The 15,044-nt window shown below is 37.3% G+C and overlaps 2 protein-coding genes across 10 annotated transcripts in view; both read left to right on the top strand.

The window, feature by feature from the left end:
* Positions 1–15,044, top strand: part of LOC128874977 (troponin T, skeletal muscle) — a 79,709-nt gene that overhangs the window by 44,573 nt on the left and 20,092 nt on the right. For 2 of the 8 annotated variants that reach the window (XM_054120221.1, XM_054120219.1), the window contains exons 1-2: positions 8,950–9,184; positions 13,546–13,591. The exons of 1 other annotated variant lie outside the window; for it this stretch is intronic. In XM_054120221.1, coding sequence (XP_053976196.1) covers positions 13,566–13,591 — 26 coding nt within the window. In that variant the 5' untranslated portion in view covers positions 8,950–9,184; positions 13,546–13,565. Of the gene's footprint in view, positions 1–8,942; positions 9,185–13,030; positions 13,171–13,545; positions 13,592–15,044 lie in introns of those variants that run through there. 5 more of the 8 variants (XM_054120222.1, XM_054120220.1, XM_054120217.1 and 2 more) reach the window with 4 other exon arrangements.
* Positions 2,976–4,177, top strand: LOC128874986 (U11/U12 small nuclear ribonucleoprotein 35 kDa protein-like). Of its 2 annotated transcripts, XM_054120243.1 has the most exons (4): positions 2,977–3,249; positions 3,420–3,635; positions 3,692–3,905; positions 3,982–4,177. In XM_054120243.1, exons 1-4 carry the CDS (start codon positions 3,214–3,216, stop codon positions 4,083–4,085), a joined length of 570 nt encoding a protein of 189 aa, XP_053976218.1. In that variant the 5' UTR covers positions 2,977–3,213; the 3' UTR covers positions 4,086–4,177. The 2 variants fall into 2 exon arrangements, with proteins under 2 accessions (XP_053976217.1, XP_053976218.1); XM_054120242.1 differs by having other exon boundaries at positions 2,976–3,635.

The raw sequence follows: 15,044 nt of genomic DNA, 5'->3' as shown, positions 1-15,044 counted from the left end.
AAATGCAAAAGTATATCAAATATTAACAAATATTAATAGTATATTGTACTTTTTATAAAGATAAGACGTACTTTCATTTTAGCTTCAATTATTTTTCTGTGTCTGTGAAAATATGCATAAACATCCGCGGTCTAATTATGATGTACAATCACAGTGCCCCGGTTTATATATACGATTGCGTGAAACAGTATTATATAATTGGCATGTGATCCGACGAAACGGTTAAAATAATTCCAAAGGCGTGCCACATTAACAGACCATTATACAATAATACTCATTGTTTTGTAATTAAGTAGTTGTAATCGAAACAGTAACACGAAATGTTAATTTTTTTGGTGGTATACCGTATACATGTAATTTAAGAGAAAAATGCATTGAGTTATTTGTATTAATATTCCCTTTATATCGTGAATTTTAAAGACCCGTAGTTTTCATTTTCATTCTGAACGATATTCTTTGACGCCATTTTCTACGTACATACGTATGCAAGTATGCATGCTATATGACAAATTTGTTGTACAAATAAAAGATGCAGTATTTGAAATGAATCTTTATAATATAAAAAATGAAAATATTGTAGTATGGTAAAGCACTTATCAGTGGGGAATTAACAAAGTATGTACATGTATTTATAAAAGGGCATATATGAAATGATAATTTTGTAAATAAATATCGTTCTAATCAGTTCACCGTAGATCTCAATTTATTTGTCGATTTATCGTGTGCATCTATTGAAACTTTTGTACGATTCCAATGTTGTAATATATGTGTATCTACATATGTATTGTGAGGAAAAAGAAAAATCAGATATGGAAAGAATTTTTTGAGTTAGATATTTTAGTCAGCTCTCGTCGTTATCTACATTTCATTTATTAATAGTGCAAGCACATTTTTTAAAAATTTGGAAATGATCTCTCTTTTTTCTCAGAACAAATTATTAATTTTTCCTCTGTCACTGTGTATATATAATTTTCTCAAGAGTTTTGTGATTTTCATTTATATTTTCAACAGTGTCCACAGACTTAATAAACATTCAGTTCCATTCAACGTTATTGTGGCAAGTTCCCAAGGAAATTCCCTTTCATAGTTAATAATATGAACAAATAGAATAATATTGCTTTTTTCTTGTTTTAATTGCATAGGTAATCACAGCTGCATCGTGGTAATTTATTCAGCGTTGAATATAAGTATTAATACAGGATAAAAGTAGTTTTAGATGTGAAAAGATTGGAAATAATCAATTTTTAGTGTAAAATAATTTTCTTGTTTCATCATTGAGTATAATAAAGTGCTTTTTCTTTGATTTGCGAACTTCTACTATTTTCTTTATGTTCCATAATGTTATGGTGCTTCTATCCCCATTTTATTGTTTTCATTAAAAAAGAATAAACAAATCATAGAAAATTGTAAAAGTTATGAAAATATCAAGGAATTATGGTTTTTGGTAAAAATGGATTAATTGTTTTGCACATAAACAGCTACCTTTCCAAGAACCGTCTTGTGCCAACGGTTACGTTCTCCGCTGTATGTACAATAAATACCGAAAGGTCGTCTTTGACGCTACCGCGGCAAAATACATATACACTCTGGGACTCGAAATTCCTGAGGCTCACGCGCGATTGGAATTCGCATTATGTAAATACTCATATGTAACGCAGCGGTTCGCTACTTTAAATAAAGTCTTCTACAGTGTCGCACAGGACAAGAAACCGCGCGATGTTATACTTATATTAATAGCTATAGTTCCACCTGTTGTACGACGTTTCTTGTTCCTAATCGCGACTGTTTTCCTCTTGTTCGTTATTTAGAAAAAATGTAGGACGATTTAACCCTTTTGACCTTAGTGGAATATCGAGGGTGAGTCACGTAAGACTTGTACCTAAAATATCTCCGTTGTTTTTAATGATACAAAGATTTCCAAAGGAAAATGTTTGGTTCAGAGAGGGTCATACTATGACGGAAAGAAAAATTAGTTCAAGATCAAATTTTACGAAATTTCAAGGTCATCAATATTTTTTTTAATGGAACGGGGTATTTTCAACATTGTAATCTTGTAGCTCGTAAAAAGAAAAATTCAAACAGGTATAATATGTTGATTTTCGGATGACCATTGATATCGGGTTGAGCGAGAAACCTTCCAATCCGTAGTGGAATTATCGTATACACTAGATTATCGTAACAATTTGCTCAAATCTCGCGACATCTGTTAATTATCAATGGACTATGTATAAAAATAAGAAAACAATAATAAAACTTCTTTGAAAATGTATCGTATTGTGCTTTATTACATAAACAATATTATAAGACGATTAACGGGGTGACAACGGGGTGACCCCGAACTAAATTTTATATACACTATATCTATATATATCATTTTAGCATTTTCAACAACCAGGTTTTGAACGGGAGATGTGGCGCCATCTATCCACAACAGCCTCAAGTTTGTCGAGAAATAGTTCCTGTTTTTTACTTCTAGATGACGCTATAAACCCATTCAAAATTAGATTGATAAAAATTATAAAAAAAAAAAAAACGTTTTCAATGCAATGCATAACTCCTATCAAAAGCATATATAAGGTAATATAATAAATAAAAATGATTTAATTAAAAAACTATATTAGTGGCACCATCTAGCGGCATAAACGAAGTACTATTTCTCGACAAACTTGGGGCTTGTTTGTAGAGATGGCGACACTACTTTCGTTTAAAACCTGGTTGATGAAAATGATAAAAAAACATTTTTTTAGGCAAATTTCAGCATTATGATGTCTACAATAGAATAAATAAGTCATATTAAAAGTATCTAGTAACTAATATAATAAATAACATCTTTAAAAAAAAAAAACCATCGTAGTGGCGCCATCTAGACGTGAAAAATAGGAACTATTTATCGACAAACTTGAGGCTGTTATGGATAGATGGCGCCACATCTTTCGTTCAAAACTTGGTTGTTGAAAATGCTAAAATGATATATATAGATATAGCGTATATAAAATTTAGTTCGGGGTCCTCCGCGGTCTTATAATATTGTATATGTAATAAAGCACAATACGATACATTTTCAAAGAAGTTTTATTATTGTTTTCTTATTTTTATACATAGTCCATTGATAATTAACAGATGTCGCGAGATTTATGCAAATTATTACAAAAATAGTCTTCAACTTCGTTTGTTGTCATTGCTGTCAGCATTCATTCATTTAGTTTTACAAAAATGGAGTGTAAACAGCGTTCTGCAACAAAATCAAAAGTAATGTTGTGTTAACTTTATATTTTGCAACGTATAGTAGTCGTTTTCTCTTAAATTATCCAGCAAAAAAGCAATTCTCTAAGTTTTAAGGTTATGTTTTTGAAATCTTTCTGCGAAATTTGACTAAACATATGCAATATAATGAAGACCAACATGTGTTTGGGTTTCAGGGAGATACATTACAGAATTGGAGCCCATATGCCAAAGAGTATGATCCTTTAAAGTCTGGCAGTATCGATGGAACAGATACAGAGCCACACGATAAAGCTATTAGTCGTGCAATACAAGCTCATTATGAACCACCTCATGGGTTAAAATCTAAACCTGAGAGAACCTTGTTCGTGGCTAGATTTGGCCCAAAAATTACAAAATACGATTTGAAAGAGGTATTGCCTTTTGATGGGAATACGATTACATGCATTTTAAATGTTAATATGTTTAGTTTTTTTGCAGGTACGGAGATGTTCTTTCTGCAAAAGTCATAGTCGACGTTGTAACTGGCCTGTCCCAAGGTTATGGATTCGTAGAAATGAGAAACGAAGACGAGGCTAGGAGAGCAATTAGGCGTTGCGCGGATACAACACTGAAGGGTTACAAAATCTTTGTCGATCACGAGTGTGGTCGCACCATGAAAGGCTGGAAACCAAGGAGACTTGGTAAATTTAATTAGTAATGTGCCGATCGCTTATGTCCTATTAACGTATCATGTTTGCAAATTATACTAATTTTTAGGCGGTGGTTTCGGTGGGAAGAAAGAATCAGGCCAGCTGAGGTTTGGTGGAACTGATAGACCATTCAAGAAACCAATTGTACCCAATATTATAAGGCATAATTGATATAATTTTGTATTTACAAATATTTATTTTTAAGTTGAATGTTTTCGGTTTTGTACAATAAACAATGATTAGATAAAACACTATTAAAATGCTTAAAAATGTTACTTTGTTTCTCCCGTGTCTAATGAGGAGATTTGCCAGTAAACAGTTTTAAGTTTGACTTTGTTCCAATACAAACATGCGAGACTCATATTTCTCCTGTGTCCTCTAGACATATTATCAGCAATTATAGTAATGCACCCGATGAAACGGAACATTAATAGTAAATCTGTTTCTTGAGTTAATTCCACGGAATGCAAACAAATATTCGTAAATTAATTATAACTATTGCAGTTATTTTCAAAAATTAATTTTGACTTCATTAAATTTTACGAGTTCAACAGAACTCGGATATTATAGATACTTCGAAGAATTCTTTCCCTTTCATCAAATTTATTTTATATATAAATTCTTTTGGTACATAACTCTTAGCGACATTGTCGTCGATGTTATTCCGAGAAGTTTTTTTTAGCATTGGATAAGTTCTGATAGTCGCCAAATCTTCTCGGTGAGTTATTTTCTTGTCACCGTATTCTAAAATTACGAAATATATATAATAATAAAAAAAAAAAAGAAAAGAGTCATTTTTTGCAGTAGGTATATGACAAGTGGGTTTAAACTAGCATACATGTAACAGTCGAAGTAGAATGTAATCTTTCGTGCTTTAATAAATGTAATTATTTTAACAGATTTAGTTTAATTTTATACATAAATATTAGCCAGTTTATTTGTAACAGAAGGACTGGTTAACTCAATCATCGGGTCATTTCGAAATATTCAAGATGGCAGCTATTTATGCGTGGCCAGAAGCCCAGTGAACTATTTAACTTTACCCGAAATGAGTTAACTTGTTAGTAACTTTTAGACAAGGTAATAGCGGTTCATGCAGGAATATCGTAACTGGCATAAATTTATTAAACGAACTCGGCTCGACTTTAATGAAAATCGCTGGTACCGTACTTTCTGGTCTGTCTATCAACTTCCGGTATCATCCAACTTGGGGGATTATCGAAATTGGCTGATAAAATTTAACTATTGGGGGGTCGGGGGTTAAATTACACGGACGCAAAAATGTAGCGTTCATAGAACGACCCAAGGGGAACGATTAATCTGTGAGCACGCGAGAGCAAGTAAAGCCAAGGAGGCGAGCTTTCTGGCGCGACGTGTTCAGCGTCGTGGAACTTTATACCCCAGCGTCGAGGCGCCCTCTCCCCGACATGGCCCCCTCCATATAAGGAGCCCGCCTCGTGGTTCGAACGTCGACCACGCGCGGTTGTAGTTTGAGCCTCCAGGCTGCCTCTGATAAGGTAGCCTCCTTCTTCGACGTCTCTCTGCTTCCACGTCTTAGCCAAGGTCTCCCAGAGGGCCAACCCGCATTCGTTTATCGCGGCTCCTATTTCGTCGGCTCGTATGCTGCTCCCGTTTTCGAAACAACGCCGCTCGTCGTGCTTTTTTTATTCACGGACACAGCTGCCCTGTGGCAAACCTCGTACGGGCCATTCCACGCCAAATCGATCACATTCGCGCCTCTATGTCACGGATTTTCCTTTTGAACGTAGGCATTGTCATTTTGTGCGATGGCGGAGGTGTTCTCAGGTGGTGATAAGAAGAACTTGTTAGTACGAGCGTGCAGAGTTTTTAATATATGCTTGGTTCTAGTTTGAGTAACTGGGAGATTGTTTTGAAATTTCGCATGTGTGGAACATTGAAAAGTATATGACACGTATTTTTTCATTTTGGTCAGACTCATATTTTGGGGGTGAAGGTAACCGTCGAAGATCATAAGAAAATTGATGAGATTATTTTGGTCTTGGAGAGAATGCATACGATGGAATATACTTGAACAAATTTAGTCGAAAGTTTTCGAGTTTGTTCTAGGACGAAATGCGTGCACCTCTAAACTGACATGCAGGTAAAGTGATCGATTTGACGTGGATGGCCCGTACTCGGGGACCACTCGACGAAATTGCAGAGGAATTCCCCTGTTCGGGGAAATTTGCAACTTCGTTGCTCTGTGGGGAACAATTTTCATCCAATCTCATCTTCTTAAGCGGGTATTCCTCTTTCCAGATTAATTTTTTCCAATTTTTTTAAGGAAAAAGTAACCTTATAGGTTCAGGTTTGTAGTAATGACCTTCTTGAGGACAATTCTATAAAGTTTTAATTCAATCAAAGTCAAGGAATAAAATTAAAAGAAAAACAAACGTAATAATTTTTGATCTAACATTATATTCATAAAAGAAGTATATTGTTTTACTCTGTTTGCATTGTTGCTGTAAAAATAGTGTCGTGCATAATGTATCGTCTTCGGTAAGTATGATGTAAGGAATCACTATCGAAGGGATTCGTGTTGTCATCGCTGGAAGATAGATATATTTAGTGCTCTGTCGCGTAGTCGGGTAGGCAGTAAAGCTTTGTGGCGAACATAAATACGAAATGGTTACGAGACAGATATCATGTAGCTATATCAGCATCAGAAATAACTTACTTCATGGAAAAATTTACCATCGAGCTTTCGTTTCTGCATAGCAGTTTCTAAGCGCGAAACGAAAAAACACAGAAAAAAAGGCTACATTAATTAATTAAACTATGACAATGTATTTACTATCAAGTTAACCGTATTTCTTTCTCCAAAATTGTATTACAAGTTGCAAACGACCTGCTCAAGTTACAATAATATATTTATTTAATATATTTAACCACAATAAAATGTTAAATGTATACGTTTAATAATATATCAGTTACCCGTACTTCTTCAAGTAACGTTTTATTGGAAACGTATACGATGTGTCGTGGATTCTCATCTTCACGATCTAATTCGAGAGATCCGAGCTTTTATCGCAGATAAGGGGAGGATTTTTCGCGAAGCTTTCCCGAGCGCATACCGCAGAATCCTCCAAAGAGGGGCGAGAGGATATTTCCGAAAATGGAAGGCAAGAAATCGTGATTTTAGCGCCTTCGATTTTTCACGATAAATAGCCACCCGTCGAACGACATTCGTCGGAAGCTTTTCTAATTCGCCGCAATTTCCGGACTCTCGTTTTTCTCAGCGTGACCGCGGTTACGAGTCTCAGGATTTTCCAACCGACCATTAAAAATACACTTCCATTTTCTCCTTTCCTTGGCGGTGGCGAACGTACGCCGGAAGGGAAGCGTAAAGGAAATGTGGAAAGGTTTGCGAGTGGCTGGCACACTTTCGAATAAATTGCTATTTTTAAATGACTGAAAATTACGCTCGTACTCTAGATTATAGGAATTAAAGCTCTTTTCATCTAGTGGAGGTATTTATCCCCCGCCAAGTTGAAATTTCTCCTTTGTTGGTTCGGAACAATGGGATCATTTATTCCTGCACGAATGCAGGGAGCAGGAACAATCTTTTGAAGGGTAAAACCTTTATTGAGCCACTTGAAACACTCATTTCGAGCGCCATTTTGACTCTTTCGCTCTACTTATGCACCTACGGTGATATACGTGGCATGCATAACTAAGTTCACGTCTTAATCGTGGCAACGCAAACTGAATTAGTGAAATAAATGAACCTTTACATTAAAGAAATGTTGTCTGTTTATATTCGTGGTCCTCCTGAGTGTCTTCATATCAATCGACTATAATGACATAAAGAAATTGTGTTCGACACAGAAAGTGACAACAATGTGCAGACAAATTAAAAAAATTAAATATAATTCTTAAGAGGCTACCGATTATTTATTTTCTGAAACAATTATAAGAACTATTTTCACTGTTATTATAACAACCACTTTATTCAATGTATTTTAATGTAAATAAAATCTGCAATTCTATGTTGGTTACTCTCGCGTATCCAACTTTGTAGATTTAAATTTAACTGTAATACCACAAGATCGAGAGACAAGTCTAAGTCACAGTTTGAAACGTAATAATTAATGCTCACCTGAAGGCAGCTAAATATTGATCTTCGTTAAAATAATTAAACGTCTCTATTGTGCGTGTGGGTACAGTGTACATATTATATTATCATACAAAGGTAATTTACATAATGACGAGGTACAGCCAGCGACTGCTTTCGAACCTAACGTCAAAGTTGTTGTGCAAACAGTTAGGGTAAAATAACTTGAATAATCTAAGAGAAACAAGGTAAGAAGATCAAGTAAGATGGTAGTTAAGACGGACGAAATTAAGCGAAGAGTGTTAAACATGTAAGATAAGCTTGGAATATAACGTAGTTAATGCACAACAACTACAATAATTCATTTTGTTCGTGCTCTCATACGTTGTTGACTTTTATAAGAAGCTTACCGCACAGATACATTGCACAAAAACTTGAGAAATTTGAAAAATGTCAAAGTCTTTAAAATACAGGTCAGATGTCAGGCTGCTAAAACAATCTTTATTCGAAACAGTGAAACTCGATTGTAACAAGCACCGATAGCTGAAGCCTGACTGATGTGACATGATAATTTTAATTTATGTGTTCTCATACATTGTCTACCTATATACGAAACCATGAACAAACAATAGCCTTCTCAAGATCGCAAAAAATGATCGAAGAAGACTGCGTTACCGTCGCGGTGGACTCCTAATGAAGGTATTCGAAATTCGCCTGTCCATCCCTTCCCAGATCCATCTGGTCTCATCGATGATTCGCGGCGGACGGCGGTGTTGCGGGGGCGTAACAAGAGCGAAAAGGTGGTACGAGGCGGGAAAAACGAGCGGATCTACACGGGATCTAAGAAGGGACGAAAATAGTAGCGTGCCAGGATCGTATCACGCTCGCGCCCCACGGACGTGGATCTGCTATCTATTAATAGCGTTGGACGAAAGGGAGCGATCGAGTCAGGCCGTAGCCGTGTAGGCATCGTTCCGAGTCTTGGTGCTGTCCAGACTCTGCCCGCAGGACTTCAGAGCCGCTCGAGCTGTCGCGGACTCCACATTCCACCAGCAAAAGCTCTTCGTGACGTGCCTGTTGGAAGCATCTGTTGCTCGGCTGGTGCCCCGAGGCGAACCCTCATACCACCACATACACACTCTCCCACCCACCCACACGTCCAACACACATTGCCACACATTCACACCGTTCGAGTGTAAGTTTCACCATTTTTCATTGTGCTCATTAGTTAACAAATAAATCGGTCGATCGAGTGACGTCCCCCAAGGAAACGCGTTCTCCAAGTTTTCAACTCTGCTCGGTGGTGTACTCCGTTCACGATCTACGATCCAGTGAGCGAGTATCTATCTTTTTTTTTTTCTTCATCCAACGGTTTGTGCGTTCACGGAGATCACCTCGTCACGTCTTCGTTGCCGTTTCGTGCGAGTAAAACCGATGGCGGAAGACCTCCGAAGGAAGAGCGAAGTGGAAGCAAGTGTGAAAGTGAAACAGAACCAAGTAAAGAACCTCCAACACCGAACGACAAGTTCGAAAAGGCGCGGATCGAATTTTCGCGAGGAATACCGAAGCTACCACTGGCTAAAGAGATTAAAAAGTCGCCTAAATCGACGTCGATCGTCAGGAGAGCCTTCGTCTGTGAGGATCTACGGACCGTTGCGATCCAAAGTCCCGCGCAGACTGTGTCTGACCACGCGCGACTTTGTCTACTGAATTGTTTGGAGAAGGGACGCAACGTTGCTCAGCCTCCAGGGGAAACTTTCGGAGAAATTTTCAGGCCAGGCTTAAACAATCTACAAGGAGGAGAATTCTCTGAGACTCTGGAGTTCTGTTTTGTCCTCGAGCTCCCTTTTGGCCGCGCCGAGACACGTGATGCGTTAACCGTTCCGGAAATTTACGGTCGGAAAGTTGACGACGAATCTCCGTTGCATCGTGAATGGGCTTTTGGTTGAACGGTATTCGAGGGAGGATCGGTGAGAGCAAGAATTTAACGAGTGTTTTCATAAGTTTTCATCGGCTGACGGCGAGTTCCGATATCGAGAACGATAATGTTCTCTTTGTTCGTTCGTTGGAAATTGTTAGAGGGTAAAATTGATTAGGTCTGGGTTAGGTCTCTGGAAGGTTAGGTTCTGCTGGAATAGCAGAAGATTAGAGGAGGTAGAATTATTTTTATACCTTCCGCAACGATTCGAGTTTGAGATTGAAGCCCTTTGCAACCAGATTGTATATATAGGAGATCTTTGCATAAAATTAATATAAATTTTGATCTCTAATCGATCCGAGTTTATTGTAAAATTTTATATTCATTTTGTGCATACTTCCGGTTAATTATTTTGGTTGAGAAAGGTTCTGTAAACTGAAAGGTTGCAAGAAAGAATAAAAATAATTTGTGCTACCGAAACAGCGTACACTTTACTTTGATGTGCTAAATATTTTCTTAACAGCTTCATAAGGCTCGTGTTTATTTATAGTTCTTGGAATTATTTATATCGTAGATACACCGTTCGCTGCTATAGCACAATTTTGAAAATTATTTCTTACATACAGTTGAACTCGGTGATAAAAAGTGCACCGGAGCAGAAATAATGTTAAATTAAATAAAAATTTTAAATTAAAATTGGAATTTACATTATGGGAATGAAATATTTGTGAAGGCAGAAATTAAAATATAATTATTTATTTATATATACATATGATTTTGTTTTATGAACCTGATATCTGGCTTGTATTTAAACGACTTTGATATTTATCATATTTCTCAAAATTTTGCAATGTACCCGTGCAGTAAGCTTCTTATAAAACTGAACAATGTACGAGAACACTCATAAATTAAAAGTACTATGCCACATCAATCACGATTTCGTTATTTGTACTTGTTACAATCGAGTTCGACTGTACATTCCTTTTATAACATCCAATATCAAGTTTTCTAAAAAGAACACAACAAATTTTCCGTTCAAATATTATCTTTCTTGTCTGTAACGACATTTTACATCAAGTTTCGCAAAGAATATCGCTAATATCGCGCTCAAATATTGTCTTTCCCGCGATATTCGCTCAGAAGCTAAACGATCGAGCTGCACAGAGCGAAATTGCTTCCATTTTCTAAATATGGCGGGTCTGGGAGTACCGATATAGAAACGAATAGCGTTGGCGCCGTGAGAACTATAAACGCTCGTCGGATATCCCGTTTCAAGACATTCTAGTCTGACGTACGTAATTATGTAATATTGTTCCTACTTCCACGCCGTTTGTCATATTGAATGGATTGTTAGAAGGCGAGTCGCGAAATTAGCGTCACGAATCGCTTAAATTCCTCGCGATTTAACGCCTCGACGAATCGATCTTCGTAAACATTTGATAGCAAATGCTCGCCGATGAATAGAAGTGACTCATGTTGGATAACCTTAGAGCTGTACAATTCTCCATGATTTATTTCTTTTTAAGTGCAAGCTTAGAGTCGAATCAATAGTTATTAGCGATGAGCGATTTTACGCGTAACGTATATTAATTAACATTGAGAAGCGAAGTATTCGTAAACAAATAAAAATGACCGGAGTCGCGGAGCTTTTGAATATTTATATCGTTTGGTAATGTTGATGTAAAATATTAGGTAACGTGTGGTAATGAACGCTAAAAGGCTGTATAATGTGAGCCGTTTTTGTAGTATACAATTTTCAAAGTCGTTTTTATGGTATTTGTCTTGGAGTAATTATATTTGTCCAAACAAATAAGTGGTAAATTCAGATTGATGAAACTGGAACAGGAAAATTTCATTCATAGAATAATAATAGTTAAGATAGACATTTCTTTATAATATAGTAGAAAATTGTCCACTAAATAGTTTCTAATTTTATCCAAACTTGAATGTGTTACTTATTCGTCTTAAGAATGATTACATTTTGACAAATGCTGTATCTAAAAATAGGAGCCACGTTCAGGTCTAACCCATGATATTAAAATCTTTCATGGATTCGAGATTCGAGGTTTGAAATTTGGGTTGGAACGATTATTTAACAGAGTAACAGAACATTATTTATCATTGTTATTTAAGCCACGGTCTGCGTTGGCAACAGGAAATATCGATTCCGAATATTTATTTATTCAACGGGTGGTATAACGATAAATAATTACACCATAGTATGCAAGAAATTTTGAACAAGTGACACTGGTTGCAGATAGCAAGTGAAAAATATGTGTGAAGTGATTCATGATCTAGAGACTTAATAAAGGAGGATAAAAATTCTTCAAAAAACGTTGAATAAATTATACAGTAAATTTCAGTATGCAATACAGGGAAATAATTATAGGAATTTGTTAATCATTCAAAATAAAAGCATTCAGAGTCGTGCTTCTTCTAAGAGTTACATTTATTATAACATTTTCGACCTGAATAGTTGTTGACCATACGGCAACAAACAAAAAGCAATTTCATTTAATGAAATTTCGTCTATTTACGCTTCGATCGTATCAACTTACCTCGAACTCTACGTTTCTACAAAATAACGACACGCATATTTTCACTATTCCTTACTCGATAGATCAATTTAATGTATTATTACCGTATAAGGTCAGTGTTAACAACATTCGAGAACTGAATAATCTAGGATCCGAAATGTTATGATAAACTTAATGATTGGAGGGCCTATAGCCAACATTGAGGGTACTTTCACAACTTGTGGACAAGTTAAATAGCTGTTTAAAGCATTCAAACAGAACAATACACCGATAAGAAGAAACATCGAGAGAAAGTAGACAACAGCCTGCGAAAACGAGTAATTTCGCACGCTCTGAAACAAACGATCACTCATCCGAAGAACGGAGGAAGTCGAGGTCTCGTTTCTTCTGCGAGGACAGGAAATGCTCGGGAAGCTCGATGACGACAACGGCAACGAAGACGGGAATCGTGGAGGTGGAGGAACTGCCGTAGAGAGCGAGGGAGGCGAAAGGGAAAAAAAAGGGAGAGAGAGAAGAGTAGAGAGTCGGATTCTCTAAAATTAGAGCGACGAGGAAGAGAAGGGGATGGCTCCTTATAGAGCTTGCGACGTCGAGCTTGCGGCCAGGGTTAGCAAACTGGCACTCTCTTTCTCGTCTCAGAATATCGGATTACCTTTGCACCAGTGCATCGTCTCGTTCCCTTCGACTTCCTTTCTTTTCTAGCTTCTTCTTTCTCGCGTCAGCCAGGTTCGATTTATGATTCCGCAACCATACTTTCTCTCTCCCACTTTCTCTTCGCCGACTTGTCTATTTAACATTTTCCACGAGAAGTGCACCACGAGCGTGGACGAGCAGGACGATCGGATTTGTCGATTTTTTTTCTTGACATTTTTCATCGCGAGTGCATCGATACATCTCTTTCGCGAAAAAGACTGATATCTTTTTTTTTTTTCTGGTGGGCAGTTATTAACTCGCGTAAATGGAAGACAGGGTTGTGCAGATGACTCCGATCGTCCTCATGCGATCGAGATCGTTGAGATCGATGGGGGATGTGACACGATTCAGAAGACGCTCGATCGAGGAGATGTTGTGTTAATCAGTGGTCTTGTTTGCGTGTTGCAGCACCTTAACCACCCGCAAACATGTCTGACGACGAGGAGCAATACTCGTAAGTATTGAAACCGGCGCCCATGAGAAATAACGAGTAATCGACCTCTCGGCGTTCCCTGACGCTTGGATTATCGCTTTGAATTTTAATTCTTTATTCAAGTATCGGTTTCATCCCCTTACGATTGGTACTTCGTTTATATCGAACAAGGTTTTGTTTATTTCAATCGATGGCGGGTCTAGATTGAAAATAGTAATGAGATTTTGGTTGTACCAAATTTGTGTACATCAATGAAAATAAATTTATGTTTGGTACAAAGACGAGATACAGCTATGTGGTATGTAATAGTAATGGCGATATGACTTTTTTCATACATGAGATAGATTTTTATTATACGATCGTTAGGCTGATTTTCTATGAGTTCCCTTTGGATGTATATTCAGGAGAATTAATAATTCGAGCAATCTTATGAAGACAAAGAAGCATTGATATTGTAACAACAATACCTGAAGCAAGTAGGTAATGTAAGGTACGCACGCGAGAAGATTGCATCTGGAGTAATGGCGGGTCCTATTCGTTCAGGGGCAATCTCCTCTGACGCGAAGCGGATGTCTCTGAACGAGTAGGACTCGCCGTTACTTCAGATGCCATCTTCTCGCGTGCGTACTGTACAAATCAATGTTGGTCTTTAATGTGTATTAAATCATTAAAGTGCGTACAGTCGCAAAAAGTTACAAAGTATACAAGCAACCCCACAATACGAAACAATGTGTTGCACTCGATGTAAGAGAATATCGATTGAAACATTAAAAAATTATGATAAAAAAATAATAATATGAAGAATTTTACTCTCACGCATTGAAAATGCCTCGACTCAAGGAATTCGAAGCATCGACAAAATAAAACCTTGCTGCAAACACTGCAAATATACGTAATCTCTAAATTTTGCTCGTGGATATTAACAAGTAAAGAACAGTTACCTTTGATCGGTGCATATTTAGAAACGAAACCCGAAGTCGACGAAGCGAGTAGACAAGTTACGTAAGACGTTCTCGCACGTGCATCGGACACTGGCTGAGAAATGATCGGACCCGTCGTTGAAATATCCACGAAATCGAGTTTCACAAAGTGTCCAAGCGCCAGGGAATGTCGAGGTTATTTCAGCGGAAGCGTAACTTTAAGTGAGAGGTAGTAGAGTAGCCAGTCGAGGAGCGTCGTAAAAATATGTCGTCGATAGATCACGTCCAGTCTTTCTTATTGTTAGGGACGATTTGCAGGAGTCGAAAATCACAGATATCTAGTTACATTCTTCATGCGACAGTATCGGATTGCTGCGTAAATCGAGGATAACCAACGATCCCCGTGTCGATCGTTCACACACTATGAACAATACATAATCGATTGCGTCCACGTAAGATGAAAAATATCACCGTAATTTGTCGATCGCATTTCATCTTCCCACGAAACACTCCCCGTTGTTTGATACGTCGTTGGCGACACTACATTCAACCCT

This window comes from Hylaeus volcanicus, chromosome 4 (genome assembly GCF_026283585.1).
Source record: "Hylaeus volcanicus isolate JK05 chromosome 4, UHH_iyHylVolc1.0_haploid, whole genome shotgun sequence".
In the NCBI taxonomy this organism is placed as follows: Eukaryota; Metazoa; Arthropoda; class Insecta; order Hymenoptera; family Colletidae; genus Hylaeus; species Hylaeus volcanicus.
Note: the sequence above shows the minus strand (reverse complement) of the source record. Positions and strands in the feature narration are given on the sequence as shown.

Excerpts from the sequence above, each read along its gene's own strand:
- LOC128874986 (XM_054120242.1), top strand. The coding sequence starts at position 3,381 with ATGCAATATAATGAAGACCAACATGTGTTTGGGTTTCAGGGAGATACA. Across the intron at positions 3,636-3,691 it reads CAAAATACGATTTGAAAGAG|TTTTTTTGCAGGTACGGAGA; the intron begins GTATTGCCTTTT and ends TAATATGTTTAG. Across the intron at positions 3,906-3,981 it reads CTGGAAACCAAGGAGACTTG|GCGGTGGTTTCGGTGGGAAG; the intron begins GTAAATTTAATT and ends ACTAATTTTTAG.